The 21,688-nt window shown below is 49.3% G+C and overlaps 2 protein-coding genes across 3 annotated transcripts; both read right to left on the bottom strand.

Annotated features, from left to right (window-relative positions):
- Positions 1 to 103: 103 nt before the first annotated feature.
- Positions 104 to 7,715, bottom strand: SLC37A4 (solute carrier family 37 member 4). Of its 2 annotated transcripts, XM_050323084.1 has the most exons (9): positions 7,484 to 7,715; positions 7,162 to 7,394; positions 5,611 to 5,854; positions 4,199 to 4,357; positions 3,743 to 3,828; positions 3,363 to 3,476; positions 3,051 to 3,116; positions 1,882 to 2,020; positions 104 to 1,593 (listed from the first exon to the last, which is right to left on the bottom strand). In XM_050323084.1, the coding sequence occupies exons 1-9, from the start codon at positions 7,629 to 7,631 to the stop codon at positions 1,427 to 1,429; spliced, it is 1,356 nt and encodes a 451-aa protein (XP_050179041.1). In that variant the 5' UTR covers positions 7,632 to 7,715; the 3' UTR covers positions 104 to 1,426. The 2 variants fall into 2 exon arrangements, with proteins under 2 accessions (XP_050179041.1, XP_050179042.1); XM_050323085.1 differs by lacking the exon at positions 3,051 to 3,116 and having other exon boundaries at positions 7,484 to 7,714.
- A 72-nt stretch (positions 7,716 to 7,787) lies between these two features.
- On the bottom strand, positions 7,788 to 21,289 carry HYOU1 (hypoxia up-regulated 1). The gene is made up of 24 exons (XM_050323078.1): positions 21,033 to 21,289; positions 20,791 to 20,884; positions 19,901 to 19,979; positions 19,508 to 19,662; positions 19,336 to 19,412; positions 18,241 to 18,422; positions 17,543 to 17,658; positions 16,622 to 16,805; positions 16,084 to 16,218; positions 15,113 to 15,195; positions 14,881 to 15,013; positions 14,373 to 14,560; positions 13,970 to 14,108; positions 13,797 to 13,857; positions 13,428 to 13,510; positions 13,089 to 13,277; positions 12,731 to 12,930; positions 12,481 to 12,568; positions 11,806 to 11,928; positions 11,338 to 11,471; positions 10,913 to 10,997; positions 10,215 to 10,464; positions 9,301 to 9,384; positions 7,788 to 8,798 (listed from the first exon to the last, which is right to left on the bottom strand). Exons 1-24 carry the CDS (start codon positions 21,097 to 21,099, stop codon positions 8,740 to 8,742), a joined length of 2,988 nt encoding a protein of 995 aa, XP_050179035.1. The 5' UTR covers positions 21,100 to 21,289; the 3' UTR covers positions 7,788 to 8,739.
- Between the last annotated feature and the right edge of the window lie 399 nt (positions 21,290 to 21,688).

The raw sequence follows: 21,688 nt of genomic DNA, 5'->3' as shown, positions 1-21,688 counted from the left end.
CTTTCTATTGGTGGGTACATTTGTGCCAGCGGCACCGCAAGAGGATAAATGAGTTTTGGTGGTTTTCCTTATGCCATTCTCCTTAAGAAAACCTGGGCCCATGTGACACTGCGCCATTTTTATTTCACATATAGAAGATCATATAATTAAGTACAAAATTTAATTCACTTCCATTGTTTTAATTAAGGCTGACTAGCTACTCTTGAAATCAAGCTGTTCAGCAAAGTACCTGCATGCAGGTTCTTCACAAGTGGAACTTGCCTCTTTCAGGACCCTAAAGCAGTAAATCCTTTTGGGGAAAAACAAGAATACACAACAAAATCCCAATTAAAAACCTGAGTGTACTTATTGCAGAGTGCTGTGTCTGACTGCTCAAGGCGGTCCACAGTGGCTCTGCTAAGGTTGACTTGGAGGCAACCTAAGCCACTGCCCGCTGCCATGAGAGATGCAGCTCTTGACCAAAACCACCCCAGACTACACACCTTGTATTGAAAAAAAAAAAAAAAAAAAAGCCCATTCTACAAATAGAGGTTATCACAAAATCCAGCTGCAGAAATTGTGGGTTGGCGGTGGCTACTGTCACAGCTGGGGCAGTTTTCCTGGCTGATTTGCAGAGCACTCACTATGAGCTGACTTGGCAGCAACTGCCTCCCCTGCAAACCATTAACATTGCACACAGACATCACACCAGGCAGGATCAGTTCACTAGAAGGAGCTTCTTTAAATGCCACAAATTCCCTGGAAATGTGCCTGTTCCTAAGTGCTGTGGAGAGCCCTGCCACAACACGTCCTGCCATTTGCTTCTCCACAGCAACACTCCCTTGCTCCTAACAACTACCCCCGGTACAGCTAAAGCCTCACTGCTGTCAAAGCAGCCATGAGGCTGGACTGCAGTCGTCACGATTCCCTGCTCTGCCGCTGTCCTGGGGCCAAGCGCACAAGTAGCTCACACCAAGTGACCTGGGACAGCTGCACTTAATGGCAGCTGGACCAGGTGGACACAGGTGGCATAGGCTCAGTTCAGGGGCCCCTGAGCAGCGAAGCTGAACTGATTAATGTCTCAGTTAATGGCTGAGACAAACAGTAACAACAAAACGAAAGGTAAGTGCACCTGAAGCCGGTCCTTTCAGACCATTTGTAGTGGGGAAGCTCCAGCTGCGGAGCTTGCTCACTTCCTCAGCAGTGCTGTGAGAAAGAGGTACAGAAAAATCATTGCAAATGTAAACTAGGTGAATTATCACATCTCAAGGGAAAAAGTGATCAGTAGCAGGAACCTTGTGCTCTCAGGCACCTGACAGTGGATGAGAAGTTGAGACATTTTTATCTAGGTTGCAGCAATAGGTAAACTCACTCCTAGGCCAGTTAAACAAAAACGAGCATCATTCATGTCAGCGTGGGAACATCCTTTTCACCGAGCAGCTTATCCTCAGTCAGCCTTCTTGGGAATCCTGCCCATCTTGGTGCGGATGTTCCGCAGGAGGAAGAAAGCCACTGTGCTACCAATACAGGTGATTTCGGCTACCCAGAAGGCTGTGGCCCAGCTGTAGTGCTTAGCAATTGTACTGAATGGCAATCCAGCCAGGAAACCCCCAACTGCAAGGAAAAACAAACAGAAAACTAGTAATGCTTGTGTGCCCCAATTTTATCTGCCAATACTTGCTTTTGCATGTACAAATATTCCTAAGGCCTGGTTTGAACTTAAAGCCCAACGCAAAACCTGTTGGGCACAGCAGGAAGCATCCCTGGGGCTTCCAGCTCCATTATCTCTGCCCCTTACATGACTTCCCATGATCAGTTACTTGGCAGCCAGGGGCTAGACCATGCATCACCAAGAATGTGCAGGGGTTTTGTTTGTTTTTTGGGGAAATGGGTATAACTTACCGTTGGCCATGAGGGCCACTATGGCGTGGGAGGTGCCGCACAGGTTGGCAGGGGCACTTTCATTGGCTATGACCCCAAACAGGGCAATCGGCCCATATGAGGAGAACCCAAACACGGCTCCCAGAGTCAGGATCCACAGCTGTCAAAATAAGATAAGAAACAGGATCTGTGCACCTCAGCGCTATCAGTAAGCAGCTACTGACAATTCTCAGATCCCACACATGGTACCAGGGAGTTCTGACATGTTTGGACTGACACCAGCTCCCTGGCCTGCAGCAAAAAGAGCTCAAGCCTGTACAGATACATGCAGCCCAGCAGCATCTCCACCTTGACTTACGGCCAGTGCAAGCTCTCCTCCCTCCCACAGCTCTGCCCCCCACACTGTTAACACATCCTGTGATTTGCAAGCAAGAAACAGAACATCAAAGAGAGACAGGCAATGAGCCTGTGAAAGCACAGGAGAGAGCTGTGAATCAGGTTGTTTTCAAAAATAATCCTGGAGACACCAACTGACAGCTTTGTTTCAGTTTAGATGCATGCAACTGATCAGAGCATCTTTATTTATGAGACACCTCTCTCTGATCTGATAACCTCTATGCTACTAAACTGAGAACCAAAAAAGCCAAAAACAACCCAACAGTCTGAACTTCAGTGTTAGCTTAAGAAACCTACCTGGCCCAAAATTATCAGTCTCTTGTTTGCACAACAAAGGATAAGTAACACCCCTACACTACAGTATACTTTTTGAACTGTAAACACCATTTCAAAAAGCCCAGGAGGAAGTAACTGCCATCTTATTTTCCAGATATAAAACAGAAATGACGAATTAGGAAAACACTTGCCAGAAACTAAGCAGGAATACATCTGCCAGAGCAGAATCGTTCTTCCTGATCTCACCCACAAGGCCTCTTAACTGGCTACGTTTTACCTAACAAACAGAAGTCCTCAGAATCTTCTTTATAAGAACTTTAAAGATTTACATTTAGAGTTTTAAAGTGAGCATAATCAAATTACTTTAAGAAAAAAAGTTTTTTTTACAAAACTCACAGTAACCTCTTCTCAGTGCCCTGGTTCTAAGTTCTGAGGTGCTAATCAACCTCCCAGGATAGGAGTAAGGCAGACCAGGGAAAGCAGAAACAGGTAGAGGGAGAAAAAATGCAAGCAGAAACCTCATGTTCTTTTAGGCCTGTAAGATCAGCTAGAGGCTGCAAGGCTACAGTCCAGAAGTGGGGTTCCTGAAGAAGAAATAAAAAAGGAAAGGAGAAAAGAAGTTTAATTTATTTAGCAATAATGAGGGCAGATGCAAAAACAGCCGGTAAGGCAGGCTGCCCACATCAATCAGGAGCAGCCCAAGTCAGGCTAAGTCAGTGCTTCTCTGTAGCACAAAGAAACCCAAGGGAAGGGTGAAGACAACAGTCATCAAACCTCCCCGTTCAATGGCTATCACTACAACTGATGGCCAGCTGCTGTACGTGGATTACCTTGGGAGAGTCGCCTGTGACTGTGACCCGAAAGAGAAACATGGACACACACATCCCAGCCATCATGGAAAGCAGCAGTGTGTGACGAGGATTCCCATAGCTTGACAGACCCACCTGTAACACAGGAAGGAAAGCTGAAAGTGCGAAATTTGAGGGACCTCCTTCCTTTTATACTCGTAGTGACTAACTCCATCCACACAGTCCAGTCACAAACACAGATGGCACATCAGCAGCATGCCATGTACGCTGGCAGAACTGGGTATGGGCCTGTTTCTCAGTCATACCCACAGGGACACCACCTTGCCCAAGCCCCTTAGTGAAGCAGCTCAGATTGATTCTGTGTCACCTGCCCAGCACTCCTGAAGGTGCACATTACTTACTCTTGCTACTGCTCTGTCAGAAAGGTATCCAGCAGCAATGCTTCCCACCAGGCCCCCGATCTCCAAGGCACTCATGTAGGAACTGCCTAGAATGCAGGTGAAGTAAAGAACAGCCCATCAGATCTGGTATAAACAGCAAAGCTGGTGTGGATGTCAGACCAGCCCCACTGCTGTCAGCTCACAGTAAGCTCGAGCAGCTCTGTTGGACATGGCCCTCTGGCTAATCCTTGTTCAGGAATGTCTGTCTGCCATCCCAGGAGGGTCCTGGCAAGGGGGGCCTTTGTGCACACAGTAACTACATCACTGAGTTATTTAAACACCTGTGTGTATCTAAGCAGAACTAAAAGGTAGGCAAACAAGTCTCTCAGGTGGAGAGGCCTTTGTCCTTCTCCTGTACCCAGGCAAGCTCTGGGCAACACCTCCCAGATTGCAGCAAAATGCAGCTTTACATCTTACCCACAAGCATGGACTGTCCCCTCTCCTGGATCAGGAAGAGCTGTCCCCAGTCAGTACAGCATGTCTTCACTCCAAAAACGACCAGGTAGCCTGTCGAGAGTACCCAGAGGTACGGTGAAAGCAGCAGCTCTGTCAAGGTGCTATTGTCACTGGAAGAACCTGCAGGAAGGTCAGGAGGAGCATTACCACAGCTCAAGTACAGGTGCTGAACCACACAGACAGATCTGCAGATAGGATCCATGCACGAGAACGTCCCCACTCAGGGAGATATTCACAGCTGCTGCTTTACCTCCCCTTGTTCTGGTGATTTCAAAATCTTTTCTGTCATTTTATCCCACATTCATCAAAGATTTGAAAAGAATAATCAAAACACTGCTCCCAGGAATTTTCTGTATTGTGGTTGCCAATAAACCCTTCACAAAGGTTGTTAGAAAATTTATTGGCTTCTCCAGATTCTCTGGGAGAGATTTTAAGCTGTGCCTGTGAAAGCCACTGCACAGACCCAAAGAAAGATGCTGACTTTCAGGTGCTACTTTGAGTTTTGCATTAGTCTTCCAGAATACCAACAAACCTGCTCTCTCCAGAGAACACTCCGGGGAAGCAATATTCTTTTCTTATGCAAAAAGATCAAGTCTGGCAGCACAGGCATCATGGGGCAGTGTGGTACATAGGCTGAGTTTCCACTGGCCTTTAAAATACAACAGCCACCTTGTGTTGCAATTCCCCTCTACCTGCTCTACTTTCAGAGAACCACCACACTCAGTGGTCTGAGCAAACATTTACTAACTAGATGTCCTAGGTTAGGACAGAAACACTGAGCAAAGTCCACTGTGAGCCAGGGGTCAAGAGAACCCATGGCAGGGTGAGGGGAGAATCACCTGCCCCCTGCTAATGCAGAGGAGCAGAAGGTCAGGCTTAAGGAAGGATTTCCTGCTGTTGTGTTTTCCTCTCTCCAGCACTTCATTAAGACTGTGCTCGCAGTCTGAGTGCACGAGGCCCCAAGAAAACCGGGGCGCTGGCAGCAGGAAGACATGACTCACAGGGGGAGAGCCAGCCATGAGCTTCTCAATGACATACAGGCAGCTGCTGGCAGGCTGAGGAGCAGGGCTAAGAGAGGCCAGGCTCTTTGCCTGCTCTGTGACAGTCTCAGGAGCCCTAACACCAGCCTCTTCCCACAGGATCACTGGCCCTTGGTTTATACAGTTTGTAACTTCAACACAGCAGCTTGGCAGTTAACCAGAATAAAACTGCCAAAAGCAACCCCTTAACGTGTGCCTGCCAAGCCGTGATTTCAGGAATTGGGAAGGATGGGGGTCTCTGTACACTGAGAGCCACACGCCTGTGCCAGAACAGATAGAAGACACTGCACCTTTTCCCGTGGCTGCCTGCTGGCAGCAAAGTCACATGCTCACCTTTCTTCCCTTTCTTGGCTCCATGTTCAATGTTAGGCAGCCCAACATCCGATGGCTCGTTTTTAATCAGGACAAGGCAAACAAAAGAGACAACCACGCAGGTGAAGCCAGAGAAGGACAAAGTCATGCGCCAATCGTAGTTCATAGACACGAGAGCAGCAACAATGGGGCCTAAGCCTCCAGCCAAGTTCATGCTTGTAGACAGGACTGCCCACCAAGTCCCAAACTGGGAAGGCTCAAACCACTGTGCAACAACAAGAAAAACAGCATGAGGTGTAAGAGAGTGACAGCACACCTGAAAATCCTCCCTCGAGGCCCTTGCTGTGGGGTTGGAGCAATTTAGACACTGATCTACAAAAGTAGGTAGAGGGAGCACCCACACTTCCCTACTTCAGTCATGCAGGGAACTCCAAATGCTACTCAAGTGTCAGCATAAGAGCCTGACAGGTGCTCACATTGTGAGCCAGCTCAGAGTCACTTCCATTTACAGATCATGAAACTGAGACGTGGGCCAGGAGAGGCAAATTTAAGAGCACATGGTTCTGAGTACTCACTTGCTAGGAACTGTGTAGTCCTGGAGAGGTCTGCTGGCTCAGGACCATGGATGGATATACAGAGAGTCACAGGGTAACTTTAGGACTCCCTGTTGCATTAAATATCAGGCATAACGGGCTCTGTGTTGCAACAAGTATGCAGAGCCAGAACCACTTGGGTGGTTCTTGTCAGCAGGAAAATGTCTGAGAGCTACATTCATGAATGTCTTCAGGAAACACCATGGCTGATGTTCTGTTATTTGGGATCTTCTTTTCCACGCATGCAACCATCCTGAACAGCCCTTTTCTTGCCACTTAGGTGAGGCTGGGTGCCTGGCAGAAGGGCAAGGCAGTGGTACATCTCTCCCCCATCCCATTCCACAAGTACGTGCAGTACACGTATTCCTGGATTTTACATCTTCCATGAGGGATCAGCACAAAGCTAACCAACCTCCTTTCCTCCGTTTTCCTTCCACCTTTCCTATCTGTTCCCTTAAGACTGTCACAAAGCCCAAGTACACAGAGTTTAGTTAGCCACCTCACACTGTTCCTCCATGTTACCCAGTATTATACCGGAACCGCCTGCAGTTTGGAATTCCTGGGTTGCCCAAGCGTGCAGACGGAACTCTGCTCATTGGCCCCTGCCCTGCAGCAAACCACCACAACAGCAGATGAGCAGTCCTCTGTGTCCATGCTTAAAATACTTAATTCCAACAAAGTCCATCTCTACAGGGCAGAACTCTACTACTAGGGGATGTTACTCACCAAACGGAATCAGACTCGAGGCACATACAGGCAGGGGCTACAGACTGAATCTTTGCTATAATAAGCAGATTCCTGTACACAGAAACTTGTTCCACAGGCAGCAGAAAGTACAGATAGTAGTTCTGACCTCCTTGGCTGGAAGGGAGCAGGAAGAGGTGCAAGTTCCTCTGGCTGTGCAGGGCCTCCACAGCCCTGCTGCCAGGACAGGTCAGGAGAGTGGTGACAACTTTCCTCCACCTTTCCCCGCACTCACCTTCCTCAGGATCTTCCCGCAGGGTGGCCAACCCAGCCCCTGGGCCAGGCCGTTGAGGAACCAGAGCCCGGCGAAGGCCGTGACGGTGGAACTCCAGGAGAAGACCACGTTGACCAAGCCCACCATGAGGAGGCCGGAGGAGAAGAGCCAGCGGGCGCTCATCTGGTCCGAGAGGACGCCGCTGATGAACTTGCTGATGGCGTAGGCTGCGGACTGGCTGCTGGTGATGAGACCTGCGGCGGGCAGAGCCCGGGAGGCGCCTCAGCCCGCGGCACGGCCACTCGGGGCCGGCGGGGCGGCGGGGGCCGGGACCGGCACTCACCCAGATCGTCCTTCCCCAGCGGCACCTCAGCCATGACGGCGGGCATGACGAACGAGAAGGTTTTGCGGTTGAAGTAGTACAGCGTGTACCCCACGAACATGGCCGCGAAGATCACGGCCCGGTACCGCCCGTACCCGCCGGCCGCCATCGCGCCGCGCTCCCCGCGGGCACGGACCGGAGCGGACCCGGGGCACGGCCGGAGCTCGGACCCGGCACGGACCGGCCCCGCCCCGCCCCGCGGAAGTCCCGCCCCGCCCCGCCCACGCCCGCAGCTCCCGGCACAGACGGCACCGCTCGGCAGAGCTTCTCAGGATCTGTAGTTTTTATTTTTGGTTGAAGAGGCCCAAACGGAAAACGTTAGATGCACATTCGCGGCCGTCGGACACCATTCGTCTGTGTGGCAGCAGCAGGGACGGTCCGAGAGGGGCAGGAGGCCACGGCCAAGACATGGAGAGTCACGATGAAGCTGGTCCGAGTGCAAAAGATGCCGAGGAAAGAGGGCAGTTGCCATTAGATTTTCCAGGTTTGGTTTTGCCTACCCTGTGGTCCATATCGCCATCCCTGTGACTACAGGGTGTGCCAACACAGCCCTTCTTTCCCTCTCCTCAGCATTCAGTGTTGCCTTTTCCGAACTATAAACAGAATCTTTTTGTCAAGTCTCACGTCATGGTTTTTGGACTCTACTACAGAGCATGGGACAGATGGTTTTAACAAACAGCCTATGGAAAACAGACACAGCTGTGTCTCAAAACAGGGATCCTCTGCCTCCCCAGTTCTGTTCCACCTTGCCATGAATCCAAACAATAATATACTTCCCACTAGCTGAAATCACAAATTTGCTGTAAGTCAGAGCCTCATATGCAAAGAAAAGAGCACCTCAGCTCCATATCCTCCTGCAATCATCTTCACTAGAGGTGGGGCAGAGTTTATGTTCCAAGTTACTTCCTAAAGCTTAAGATTTTCTTTACTGCTTTCTCCCCACAGAAAAGTCACTTTGGTGACTTCTGTACTGAAACAGAGATTATTCTTGGTGGGCACTCTGCCACACATAAGGAAAGAAAAATAAAAACCAATTCACTAAGTTAGTAGCGGCAAAATCCTCAGAAAGAACAAAAAAATAAATTTACATCTCTAGCCCGTTGTGTTGTCAGACTCTTGCTGTGTTCCATTTACATAATGACTAACCAGGTCCATGAGAAAAACAAGAAAGTAACAATGAAATAAATAGATGCTGACATTCGTGAGATTTTAGGGTGTTACAACTCATCGTTTTTCCTGCTTTCTCCTCCAGCTTCTGTCTTCTCTTTTTTGGACCCTGTGTAAGGAAGCAAACTCAGTTACACACTGCAGTGGTTTTCACAGTGTGCAAAGCAATGCCAAGAGTCCCTGACATTCATGAAGTTTTCCACCAAACTCTCAGTCCATGGTACAGAGGTTGAGGATGCTTTGGGGACTAACACTCGTGAACTGCACCTCCTAACAGGCCGCCCTGGCGATGGGAGTGGCAGAACCAATCCGTGCCTCCGCGGCAGCTCTCGATCAGAGCCAGTCCCACAGCCACAGGACTGGCTGCAAACTGCAGGGGCACAGAGCAGCTGCTGAGGCAGCTGTGCATTACAACTTCATTCTGAACAACAAAAATGCAGGACACCAAGAAACTGGAATTTGTCTTCCTGTTTGCAGAATTAACAATGTATCTGCAGTCAGGGGTTCTACCCTTGTACTACCTCCTGCAGCTAAAAATCTGCACAGCGGCCCACAGACAGCTTGCACTTGCAGCTCCCAAGTTACAGATCATTAGTCAAACATTTACCCACCAGAGTCTGATCCAGGCTCAGCATCTATTGCTGTTTTCTCAGCTGTGGGAGGTTCCTTGGCTGGACCAATATCCTCCAGTTTGTCTACATTTAAAGCAGAAAGAAATACAAGTCAAGAGAGAAAACACAGGAGACAAGGTGCAGGGAGATTAGGTGAATAAAAGCAAGGTTAAACCAGCCATCTGTGGTGCCTCAGCAGAACTGTAATAGTTCACTCTCACAGTGGATTGCTCTACAACACTCAGAGAAGCATCACAAAAGTGCTCCTTATTCCCCACTGCCTCTTAGTGCCAGGCTTTACATCCTCGGAAGCCCTGAAGACTGACTGGTTGCACAGGCAAGTGACCTTTGGAGCTGTGACTATAAGCAAGATCACAGGCTGAGGTCAGTAGGAACTCTGCTGCCAAACAGCACTCCAGATTTAAAAGGACCAGGAAACTCAGGACCTTAGGATTTTAGAAAGTTCCGAAAACTGCAAGTCCTAGTGTCCCAAGATTTTTTTTTTCTCGGGTCTATCTAGGTCACAAACCTTTCTCATCAACAGCTCATTCTGTTCCTTGATCTAGGACCAGACCTTAAGTACTTCTCTCTGCACATCAGAGTGCAGTCAATGGCTTATCTTTCCTAGAAGGCAACCAGCAAGTGAGAGAGATACTGACTAACTGTTGTGGAAATACATATATATTTTCTGTTTCCTCACAAAAAAACCCAAGCGGTGGGGGGAAAAGGATGCTGCCATATGTAGATGTTCCCAGCTGTCTTTGAAAATTAAGAGGAAGGTAATTTAATTCCGGTTAACTACTGTCCTCCCTTCTTCAGCTCCTTTTCACTCACGGCAGAGAGACACAAGTGTGTTGTTACACGTGGTAATTACATACTAAAAGTTATATACACACTCCCCACCTGCTCCTTACCTTCTTGTTTCCCCTCCGTGGGAGGGATAGTGTTCTCAGTCTCAGGGGCTGTAGCATTCTTGGCTGAATCGGTTTTTGTGGCATTTTTCTCCCTTTTGGGTTTGGGTTTTGCAAACTTGGCCTTATTCAGGAGATACTGCACTTCCCTGTCAAGGGCTGCTATCTTGAGCTCTATATCTTTGGACAGCAGCACAGGTTTCTCAGTAGGAGAGAGCTTGTTCTGTTCAGCCAGCGTCTCATTTTTCCAGATCTGTGGGATGTGAGGGAAGAGGTGCTTTTGGAATGCGTCTGGGTTACAGGAACTGCTGTATATCACAGTACCTCAAAGTCACTGTCCCTGGTCTTTCTGCCTTACTCAGGACAGCTCTGCTCCCTGCTACATTTCCACCAACCTCTTAGTTACTCAAAAACAGGACAAAGAGAAACAAAATCCAGCTGCTGTGCTGCCTTTAAAAACTGCAGTCAGATTGCTGGGCTCTACCATCACCCCAGAGACAACTCCAAATGCAACACAGGAACCACTATACCCTCCAGCCATGCTGGTGTCAGGCTGAGCATTAGGAAACACTCAAACACACGAAAGGTTTGCTGGTGGCACAAAAACAAAATATGCACACTCTACTCAATGACCTTCAGGGAGGAAACACAACCCAAGCTGCTACCCCACCCTCCCCCAGCATCACTCCATCCTTTAGTACCGTTGTTTCATTGATGGCTTTTTCCAGTGTACTCAGTTCCACTTCTGTGAATATCTGGTCAGACTCTGGAATCATTCGGGCTCCCCTGTAGACAAGAAGAAAGCTTATTTTTGTTAAGCCAAGCTTAACTGCTTGGCTTAACTGCACCTTGGCAACTCTGTGGTTACAGCTCAAGTAATACAATAACATAACAACCACCATGGGGTGCGTGCAGCACTGGAACCTTCCTGCCTCCCCAGTTTGGACAGAGCTCACGTGCGCCTGTTCAAGGGTCCTACCAACTTGGGCACAGGGAGCAGAGGTCTGCTCGTCTTTTCTCAGGAAGTGCTAGGGACTTTCAGAACACATTCATTCTGGTCTCCTGCTGGCAGCTCTTAGATGACCACCTGCATGACATTCCCTCCCAACAGCCTGCTTGCTCTTACTTGAGAAAGATGGTGGAGTGGTTGAGCAGACTTTCTAGGGCTGCCAGGCGTTCTGGCCACTTTCTCCTTTCCTCAACACGGAAGAAAAGGTTCCTACAAAGTTTTTTCAGCTCTGAAAGCTTGTCTTTCAGCTCCTGTAAATGTGGGAGAGGAGAAGGGAGACAGTTTGATCATTGTCTAACTGATGACTTCAGAGATTAAAACTGCATTTCGTGTTTACTCTATCAAATACACTGTTTTAGTGCAGTAAAAAGAGCCACATGACAAAGCTTTAAGTAAAATCAATAGGTTCCTGCTGAAGCTGTTGAAGAAGCACCCACGGTTGAAACAATTTCGTATTTTGTTCTGTGCATAATGCACTTAAGAAGCAAGAAACTCTCAAGAACCAGATTACAAAGGCTCTGTCAGCCTGTGTGATCATTTCCATGTCAGTGAGAGCAGTGGTATCCTGACTGCACACAGCAATACCTTCGTTGCAGCTGTATAGCCCTCCTCCTCCATCCAACTGGAAGCCTCATTAAGCTTTTTGGAAATTTCTTCTCTCTGCTCCTCTGTTGAGACAAACTGATACTCCTCTTGGTAAAGCTTATCCTGGAAAGACCAGAGCAAACACTCCTGTCAAACACCACTGAACCTGGAAGCTTAAAACAAACAGAGCACTCACTTGCAACTGGGCTGGGGTGCTGCCTGCACCCTCCCAGAGCCAGGAGCATGATGGGAATACACCAGGTATAGACACATGCACAGCCCAGGTAAATGATGGTAATGCTGCAACAGCCATAATTTCACATGCACTTAACACTAGTTGCTTCTTCTGCACAACAGTTCTTGAGAAGTTGTAGCTTCTTTAAAGCCTGGGGGCAATTGTTTCAAAGCACGCAGGTAAGTGCATATAAGGGATACTGGAAAGCACAAGTACAATGTGTTACACCCACCAAAGGGAATGTTCATTTTGTATTGAGGAAACATGGGCCTGAGAAGCCTAACAGCATCAAAAAAAGTGACTGAAAGATGAAAGCTGGGCTCTTCAAATCAGCTTCCCCCAGCTCAAACAACATCTCTGCACTCAGAGGAGCCACAAGCTGTGCAAGACACTTCTACTTGCTCTCCTGGAATTCTCATTTCTTTATATCCCTCTCTTACCTGGGTCTCAAAGATAAATGACTCCAAGCTGTTGGCCGACTTTTCCCTTTCCTGTTTCTCTAGATCTCTGATCGTCAAGTCTTGGAGTCTAACACACAAAGAGAACAGAAATCAAAGGTAGGAAGCACCTTTGGATGAGCGGCACGTCACACACCAGCTCCTGAGTAGTACTATACGAGCCATCACCATTCCAAAGCAATCCACTTCCTTCATCTAGAGCTCTAACCTGGCAAAGCCATTGCAAACCTACTTTTTCATCGAGCTCTTCAGTTCATCTTCGACCAGGTCAGGCACATCGTTTACATCCACCTCCATGGTGACCTCATGGACAAGCTTCTGCTTCTTGGGTGCTTTGATCTTCTTCTCTTCCTCTGTTTTGGCAGCTGTGCTGTCACTAGAACTTTTGGACAGTTCTTCCTCTTTTGCAGTTTCCCTGTTTTCTTTAGGATCCTGTAACACAAAGTATGTTCTCAGGCAAGGGAACAGATTTTCAGACTCCATCAATGTTTTTCCGAGGCAGGGCACTAACAGAGAAGAGAGAATTTCACTAAGGAAATGCCATTTCTCAGGTATGGAAATTAGTCTAATTCCTTCAATCTAATGCTTACCTGAGGCTCTAATTTCTCGCCTTCTTCCTTTTTCTGTGACTCTGCTTTTGGAGAGGCAGTTTCTGCCTGGCCTGGAGACTGCTGTTTCTCTTCTCCCTGCTCTTCACCACCATCTTCAGTACTGCTTTTCTGGTCTTGTTTCTCACCCTGCTCTTCTTTACCTGTTTCTGCTAGGCTCTCTTCCTCTTCCTGGTCATCACAGGCAAGTAAAGGAGAAAGCAAACCAGTGTTTTAAATGTAGAAATTCCATGCAAGTGTTTCACAGAAGAGGTAATTCTACATAACTGCCACAACAAGGCGCAGGGGCTCCCTCCTGCTGGCAATCCCACTGGGGCTCACCTGAACAGAGTCTGTCAGGTTCTCCCCCGTCTCTGGTGTAGGGCCGCCACCCCCAAACAGGCTTGAGATGGTGTTTCCAAGTTCTGTCAATGGGACACAAAAAAAATCCAGAATGTTACGTATCCAAAGGAGGAATAAAGTCATCTTCAGCTCTCAGTCCTTCCCCTCACAACCACAACGATTGCCAAGGAGATCCCTTGGCAGGTGAACTCCACACACTCCAGACTCATCCTTCTCCAACCTCCCTCCATGTCCTTGTGTGCACAGACTGTGTAACCTCCCAAATCCAAAGAAATGCAATGTGTGTAGTTATCTCATCCACAACAGGTAACAAAACAGTCAGTGTGAATATCAAAGTTCAGCATTTACTTGTCAGTGTTGACTCCTCCTCCAGTTTGTCTTCCACCAGGGTCTCAAACACAGATTCCACCTTGAAAATAGGGAGCTCAGGATTAGTTTTAATAAGGGACCATCCATACCAGAGAGAGGGACAGAACTGGAAAATATATCAGCTGACAACCATCCCAACAGGTGGTGCTTACCCGGTCAAGACTCAGTACTCCACTCTCATCCATGTTGAAGTGAGCTTTGATGCCTTTGGATTCATAATCTGAGTGCTTCTTGAAACTCTCCCCAACTCCCTTTAGCCTCACAGTAGTGAGATTGAGAGAACCAAAAACTCTGATGACGCAGAGACAAAAGCAGAAAGAGATCTCAGGATAACAGTGTTTAAGAACAGCTAACCCCTGCTCATGGTCATGCTGGCAGTGATGAGCAACTGCACAAAGCAGGGACTGGCAGGGGTTCGGTTTGCTAAAGCACATGCAGCTCAGAGAACAGATGTGCCAGTGCCAGTCAGACACACAGGTTGTCCAGCAATATATTTCCAGCCAGGCATGATGCACTGCCATAGAGCTGCCAGCTCAGGTGCTGGGCTCAACTCACCGCAGGTCATCCTGGCTCAGGAATGTCAGATCTCCATAGTTGACGTAAAACTCAAAGTCATCTGTGTAGCGATTGAAAGTGATCACTTTGCGCTGCGGATAGGGCGCCATGCGCTGGAACAAAATCCGCTTGTTATGCTTTAAACTCCTCGATTTATCATCCTCCTCAACTTCACGAGTAAACTCCACCTGCAAAACAAACAAAAGTGAGACTCAGCAAATGCCAACTTCTGTGGCATCTACATCAGCAGCGTCTGGCTCCTCTGCCTTATGCAAAAGTTGGGGGACAGGAAAGTATTCCTCAACTGATGTTTCCATGTGTCTGGCTACTTGAATATTGCACTTCTACAGTACAGAAGACTTTCTTTTCCTTTCTTTATTAGATTGGCAAAAAGACCTCCAGAGTTTCCTTACTTAAAGAAAACCAACAGGTTCCAACCTGGACTATTTCTCTCAGCATGGCCCCATTTGCCCAAACCTTACACAAGAGAAGGAAAGCCAAGGGTTACCTGGATAGGAAACACAGCAGCATCCCGAACAACGAAGGGCTTCACCTTAAAGGCTTTGCTCAGAGCAGCTGCCTGGTAGACTGCACCCATAGCAGCAGCCTCATCAGCATTGATATTCTTGCCCAGCTCTTCTCTACGAAGGGAAAAGCAACAGACATGATGTTTGCAGCCTCTGCCACAAACAGCAACTTGCCAATGGGAGACAGACTAGAAGGGGGCCTCACATACTCACTTGCCCACAGCTTTCAGCAAAACCTCCTGCACTTTGGGGACCCGTGTGGCACCGCCAACTAGAATCACCTGGTCAATTCCATCCTAGGGATTGGAAACAGTCACCTTGTCTTGAGAAAGCAATTTTGGAAAGCTAAGTTCAGGGCTTCCTTACACTCCTTCCCCAGTCACCACATGCTGATGGGGTGCTCTGAGAACATGCACCCTGCTGTCCCTGTACAGGCCAGTGCCTGACAGAACTCAGCACTGAGCCATGTCAACATGAGGCACCTGGAGTCAGGTCTGTCAAAGAGTGACAATGAGATCACGGCTTCAAGCCACCTGAAACGTGTGGCTTGACTCAAAATTAAACAGACTATAGTTCAATGCCAGAGGACACAGTGACCGAGGGAGCCAGTTGGACTAGAACAGACAGAAACCTGGACTCTAAGAGGTGACTCAGTGTCTTGCATTGAAGACCAGAGCCCAGAGTTGCTCAACCGCATCCTGGTACCCTGGAAAGTGAGCATTTAATACCGCAGTGACTCTCTCTAAAAACCTGCCTCAGTTTTGGTCCAACTGCAGCCCAAAACAGGGCTCTCTTTAGGGAGCGCACAAAGGAGAAACACAAACACCAATAATTCTGTTTCCAGGCTCTTTCCGTTAAAAGCTTCAGGAAGGAGACCAGAACCAGAATCCGAGACAAAAAGAGGAAAGATCAGTATTTCAAACCTCCAAGAGTAAAGTGTTTTCACAGAAAGAAACCCCTCCTCCAAGTCCTTAATTTCTGGTGGAATGTGCAGGGAGCCACAACACATTCCTGATTGACACTGCAGCAGGTAAATGTTCTGCAGCACCAACACCACTATCACAATAGCAGGCATCTACCTCCCAGAAGTGTTGATGACACAACCACGGGTGCCTCGATCATGATGTGACAGCAGCTCCACACAAAGAAACTTCAGGCTCGTTAATGCATTTTTGTAAACGTACCATGTTCATCTCTGCACTGCTCAGAGCCTGCTGCACAGGTCCTGGGACGCGCTTGAACAAGTCAGAGCACAAATCCTCAAATTCTTGCCTTGAGACCTTGGCTTTGAAGTCGATGTCATCCAGTAGTCCCTCAATCTGTCCAGAAAAAAACCAGTCAGAAATTATTTGTGGAGCATTCTCTGAGCAACATCTTTGCCTGACTTCCCCAGTATGAAAAAAGTTCTGGCATTCATAACATACCACGGACCTGATCGTGCTCATTTGAGCCTCTGCCATTGCTAAAGTGATGAGAGGATGGAACATGGGTGTAATAGACAGCTTCTCTCAGTGAAAGTTTATTTAACAAACTTGATATGAATAACTCTCTTTCAGTCCACTCACCCACTGGTGCTACCAAGTGGGCACAAACCGAGGGACCACAGAAAAGACGCTCCTTGGCAGACCAGCATCGCAGAGGCACAGTGTTCCCTCACACCAGTCCTCAACTCACCCCACCCTTAGCCCAAAAAAAGCAGGAGCCCCAAGCAGCAGGTCAGACCTGTGCCATGTGGTCAGCATTGGCACTCAGCACAGTTTTCAGGCGGTTGGCCTCCTTCAGCAGCTTGGCCATAGCCCGGGGATTCTTCCGGACATCTTTTGAAGGGTGCTGCTCATTAAAGAGCTTTGCCAAGTAGTCCCGGAGACGAAGTTCCATCTCTAAACCTCCAAGAGTACGGTCAAACCTGAGCAAAAGAACGAAAGGAGATAAAACAACTGAAACCGAACTGAAATACAAAAAAACTGCATGTGTTATTTCACAAATATGCAAAGCAGCAAGTGGTCAAAAGTAGCTGCAATATTATGAGCTGTGATTGACTGTGAAAGAACAATGGCTGCCCCAAAAGTAACACATTAGAAGGAAAGAAAGAAGATTCGCCATCACAACAGCCTTTGAGCAGGAAATTTCATTACATTTGTGATAAAAGCCCTATTGCCAATCATATAAAACAGCTAAGAAGCCAAAGGACAACTGTCTCAGATATTTTCTTAGAAAAGCAATATAAATGCTTTGGAGTTAAAATTGCTGGGCTGGCTATGCACAGCACTCCCCTCTTTGCTTGGCAACGCGTTCATTCCTCTCTACAAGGATATTCCTCTTTTTCAAACTGACACACTGTACTTCTATAAGATCACATGAAATGGAACAGGCTTACATGGTTTGAGGCTATCAAAAAGCAAGCTTGAAGCAAACTAAGTACACTAGTTCCCTCCTAGGCTCATGGAAGTTCTCAGTTACCTTCTGCACAACACAAGAATTATTCCCAAATGGGGCTTTCTTGCTCCAAATGTTTTCCACTCAACCATCCAAATTTCTGTGCTGAAACCTCACTGCAAAATTCTACACATAGAAGAGACTGTGAAACAAATGGTTTCTTTCCTGAGACCTGTGGGGTTTGTGCAACTCATGCACAATTCTTACCCAATGCCCTGGATCTGCAATTGAGGTTGAGTTCCCGAGTCCTTAGTTTTCACTGTCTGATACGTAACAATAGTACAAATGGTGCTTCCTGCTCCCATGTCGTAAAACATGATATTCTGAAAAGAAAAGCTGGGACAGTGAAGCAGAAACACCTGAATATCCCACATGAATAAGGGAAGAACCCACGGATTTCAGCATGATACAAGCCATGACTATCCACTCCTGGACAGGCTTTACACTGTAAGGGCAAGACTCAGACCAAACACAGGAGATGTTTAGAGTCACATTTGACAGAAAAGGACAAGAAAACTTTTCTCATCTATTTCATAGCTCAAAAAACAAATCTTTACTCTTTAAAAGTTTCTCCAACCTCAGGAAAATCAAGTACTTCCGAGTCGGTGTCTCAAAACCTCAAGTAATCATTACTGTTATTTCCCCTAGTTCATGGGCAAGGAACAAACACAGGTTTTACAAAACAGGAACTCCCAGCACCTGCCCTCACTCTAGAAGCTCTTAGGCTTCACCACACATGTACACAGGGTTTTTAACCTCTTTGTCTTGTTGATGAACATGTGAAAACAGAGGAGACTGGTTGACCAGCAGAGTCTGCCTTAAGTTCTTTGGATATTCTCTGCAGCACTTTCTCCCCTGTGTGCAGGCACTCAGTAGGGCTCTCCGCATCTCCCAGCAGCACCTACCTGTGCAGTGGCATTGATGTCTTTCCTCCTAAAGACCCCATAGTTGAGTGCTACAGCCGTGTTGTCGTTGATGAGCTGCAGCACCTTGAGGTCAGCCATGCGAGCAGCGTGCAGAACCGCCCTCCTCTCTGCCTGGTTGAAGTAGGCAGGAACTGTGATCACCACATCCTTGATGGGCTGCTCTGAAAGAGTTGCATGGAACACATTTATTCATCAGTCAGTCACATGCAAAACTTGTGACAGGGTGACAGCAGCAAAGCCAGAGGACCCAAGGTAAAGACTTGTACAGGATGCAATCCTACAGCAGCAGGAGGATGCCTAGGGATGAATCTCTGTGTCCTGCTGAAACCAAGGAGACCTGGCACATTCTCACAAAGCCACGTGTCTACTGACCTCGCTTTCACAGGTCAAGATACTCTCAAATCCTCTAGGCTGCCTTCAATTTCAACAAATAGTATCTTCATGAAGCCTTACATTACCACTGGATCATGTTCACTCTACAGTAAAAAGTCCTTGGACTGGCTGTAGTGTCACTGACTACACGACACAGCCTCCTAATAATTTACCCAGTTTTCATTACTGTGGTATTTCATTAGCAACACAGCATAAATATGTATGGCAGCTTCTTCTCTGTTAGCAAGTTTCGTAGCACAGAGCCTTTTTTGCTCTTTATTTGTAGTTCCAGCTCCAGCAGCAGTCTCCATCCAGAGCAGACACAGCACAGCCTTCACAGGGCCACTTCCACCCTCCCCTGCAGCTACCTTCCTGCGTGCCTCCGCTCTGATCACACTCTTTGAGAGAGGAAACAGTTCACTTTTCTCCAGAGACTGCCTGTCAGGCTCCTTCACCACAAGGCTGGGTGGAAACTGGGGTGCCTGCCCACCGAAACAGGAATAAGTTCCCAACCCTGTGTCATATTAGAAACGAACGACAACTGCATAGTCTTGCTTATAGCCTACAGCTGGACAGACTCCACATCCTGTTTCTAAAAACCCCTGAGCTTCCAAACACCTTTGGTATCTACTTGAATCCTACAATGCACAAACACACACGCGGACACACACAGACTGTAAGAAACAGCTAAATCCTTCCAACCTGCAAATTCCTCAGCCAGACCACGTGAATAGTTCAGGACCATCCCCAGCATCTCCTCAGGAGAATACTGTATTGTTCTACAATGGGAAAGAAAATTACGGCATCAACAGTGAGCTGCAGAAGCCTAGCAGCCAAAGTCCCTCCCACAAAGAACCCAAAAGCAGTCACTTACGGGGACAGCTTGAAGATAACGGTCTGCCTTGTCTCATCCTTCACCAGCTCATGCTCTGGGAAGCGGGACTGGTACATCGCCACGTGGGGGTTATTCATTTGTTTCCCCAGAAGATCCTGGAAGTACCGGAATGCCACCTTAGGTGTCCTTATGGACTGCAGAAAAAAAAAAGCACATCACCCACCTGCATTCCTTTGGCTACACCAGTCTCAAACAAACCCCTCCCAGGCTGTGTGGGGAGCAACTCTTGCTATGGGAGTAGGAGCACACAGCCAGTACACAGAGCAAGTAACACATCAAGGAGATGAGCAGAACAGAACAACACTAAAATTCCCTGCCTCAAACATTCATCACAACCTTGAATACCAGTGTTCTGTGGACAGGAACTCTTACCATCCCCAGCGCACTGTCGCCAAAGAGACGCTCGTTCTCCTTCAAAGAAACAGCCACGGGTGTTTTCCTTCGTGATTCCCTGTGGAGAGAGGAATAAACCAGCTGAAACAGGTGAACATTCCACACAGTCTCCAGTGAGGAAGGATGTTGTTCCCATTCCAGAAGGACTAAGGGAAGGTGCTCGGATACCTGCTGGGGAGAGAAGGTCCAGTCTCTGCTCAGCTGAGGAACTGGCAGAGAAGCCCACCTGCCACCTTCAGTGCTTTGGGGACACTCATTTTTTTTGTTTTTCTCCAAGGCAAGACAGTTCCCTCATTCATGCTATGACTGCCAATTGTCAGGTGAGAAACCTACTTGTTATCTCTAGTCTCCCCGAAAACGAGGATGTTCCTGATCACGTGCCCTCTTCCAAACACAGGTTCTTCACTCAGGGTCTTGGGGATGAGCTGCAGGAGCAGCTGAGTGCAGGGAAAGCTTCACCTGCTTCTCAACAAGTATGGGCTCCAAACAGCTGCAGCAAAACAAACCTGGTTCCGGGCTGCCTTGTGGGGAACTGAGAATCAGGGGACAGGTGAGAATGTGACCTGTGCCCTTTTGGGTTCACACCACAACGTGTCCGTAACCACGTGGGCTTTCGGCACTCGCTGGAAAGCTGCCCAAAGCACCCCCGAGCCCCCCAGGATGTCCTGGACGATGCCCCACAGATGCTCACCGGGGGCGGCTCCCATGTGAGGATGGGAGCGTCCCTCCGGCAGCAGAGAAATAGGGAGGGATGGCTAAGCTCCAGTCACCTTCACCCCCGGGATCCAGCCCTGGTAGGACAGACCGGGACCCCCCGCCCCCCGTACGGCTCCCGCGGCGGAGCTCGGGACGCTGGAACATCCGCTCACTTGTTCAGCACGATCTCCATGGGCACCCCGGGCTTCACGATGGCGATCTTCATCGACTCGCTGCCCACGTCCACCGACATGACGGCCACCAGTTCTGCAGACAAGCCCTCGGTGAGACCCTGCCCCCGGTGCGGCGGCCGGCAAGGGGTGAGCCCAGTCAGGGCGCTGGGGCGGCACCGAAGCACCGGCCGCTGCTCCCCCGCCGCCACCCCCCGCGCTGCCCCGCACGGCCCCGCACGTACCTGAGGCGGGCAGAAGGCACAGGAGGAGCAGCAGCCAGGGCAGCGCCCGGCCGGGCACCCGCGCCATGCTCGGCACCGGTCGGTTGGGCTGCAGTGGGCCCGGCTGTGCTGGGCTGTGCTGTGCTGGGCTGTGCTGGGCTGGACTCGGCCCGGCTGGGCTGTGCTGGGCTGCAGTGGGCCCGGCTGAGCTGGGCTGGGCTGGACTCGGCCCGGCTGGGCTGCACTGGGCCCGGCTCGGTTGGGCCCGGCCCGGCGCGCGGAGCCGCCCCCGCCGCGCCGGCCCCGCCGCCTCGCCCCGCCCCCGCCTGCACGCGGCGCGCGCTGATTGGCGCATTCGGCGGCTCCGGCCTCGCGCGCCAATCCCACGGCGCGCGCGCGCCCATTGGGCCACGTCGAGGGAAGTCGGAAGTGGTCACGGGAGGGGGCCGCGTGCCCATTGGCCCCATTGGCCCCATTGGCCCCATTGGCCCCATTGGCCCCATTGGCCCCATTGGCCCCATTGGCCCCATTGGCCCCATTGGCCCCATTGGCCCCATTGGCCCCATTGGCCCCATTGGGCCCCGTTGCCGCTTTTGGCGCGCGGAAACAGCGCCACGTGAGAGCCGCTCGCGCCGTGCGCGCCCCCTGGCGGCCGAGCCCCCCAGACCACGCCTCTT

Source organism: Myiozetetes cayanensis, unplaced genomic scaffold (assembly GCF_022539395.1).
Source record: "Myiozetetes cayanensis isolate MyiCay16 unplaced genomic scaffold, myiCay2020 scf29, whole genome shotgun sequence".
Taxonomy (NCBI): domain Eukaryota; kingdom Metazoa; phylum Chordata; class Aves; order Passeriformes; family Tyrannidae; genus Myiozetetes; species Myiozetetes cayanensis.
The sequence above is the reverse complement of the archived record's forward strand: the minus strand, read 5'-3'. Positions and strand labels throughout refer to the sequence as shown.

Excerpts from the sequence above, each read along its gene's own strand:
- SLC37A4 (XM_050323084.1), bottom strand. The coding sequence starts at position 7,631 with ATGGCGGCCGGCGGGTACGGGCGGTACCGGGCCGTGATCTTCGCGGCC. Across the intron at positions 3,477-3,742 it reads CTGACAGAGCAGTAGCAAGA|GTGGGTCTGTCAAGCTATGG; the intron begins GTAAGTAATGTG and ends CCTGTGTTACAG. Across the intron at positions 2,021-3,050 it reads CAGGCCTAAAAGAACATGAG|CTGTGGATCCTGACTCTGGG; the intron begins GTTTCTGCTTGC and ends TTATTTTGACAG.
- HYOU1 (XM_050323078.1), bottom strand. The coding sequence starts at position 21,099 with ATGGCGCGGGTGCCCGGCCGGGCGCTGCCCTGGCTGCTGCTCCTCCTG. Across the intron at positions 16,806-17,542 it reads TTGCAGATCCAGGGCATTGG|GTTTGACCGTACTCTTGGAG; the intron begins GTAAGAATTGTG and ends TCTTTTGCTCAG. Across the intron at positions 10,465-10,912 it reads AAGCCATCAATGAAACAACG|ATCTGGAAAAATGAGACGCT; the intron begins GTACTAAAGGAT and ends CACATCCCACAG.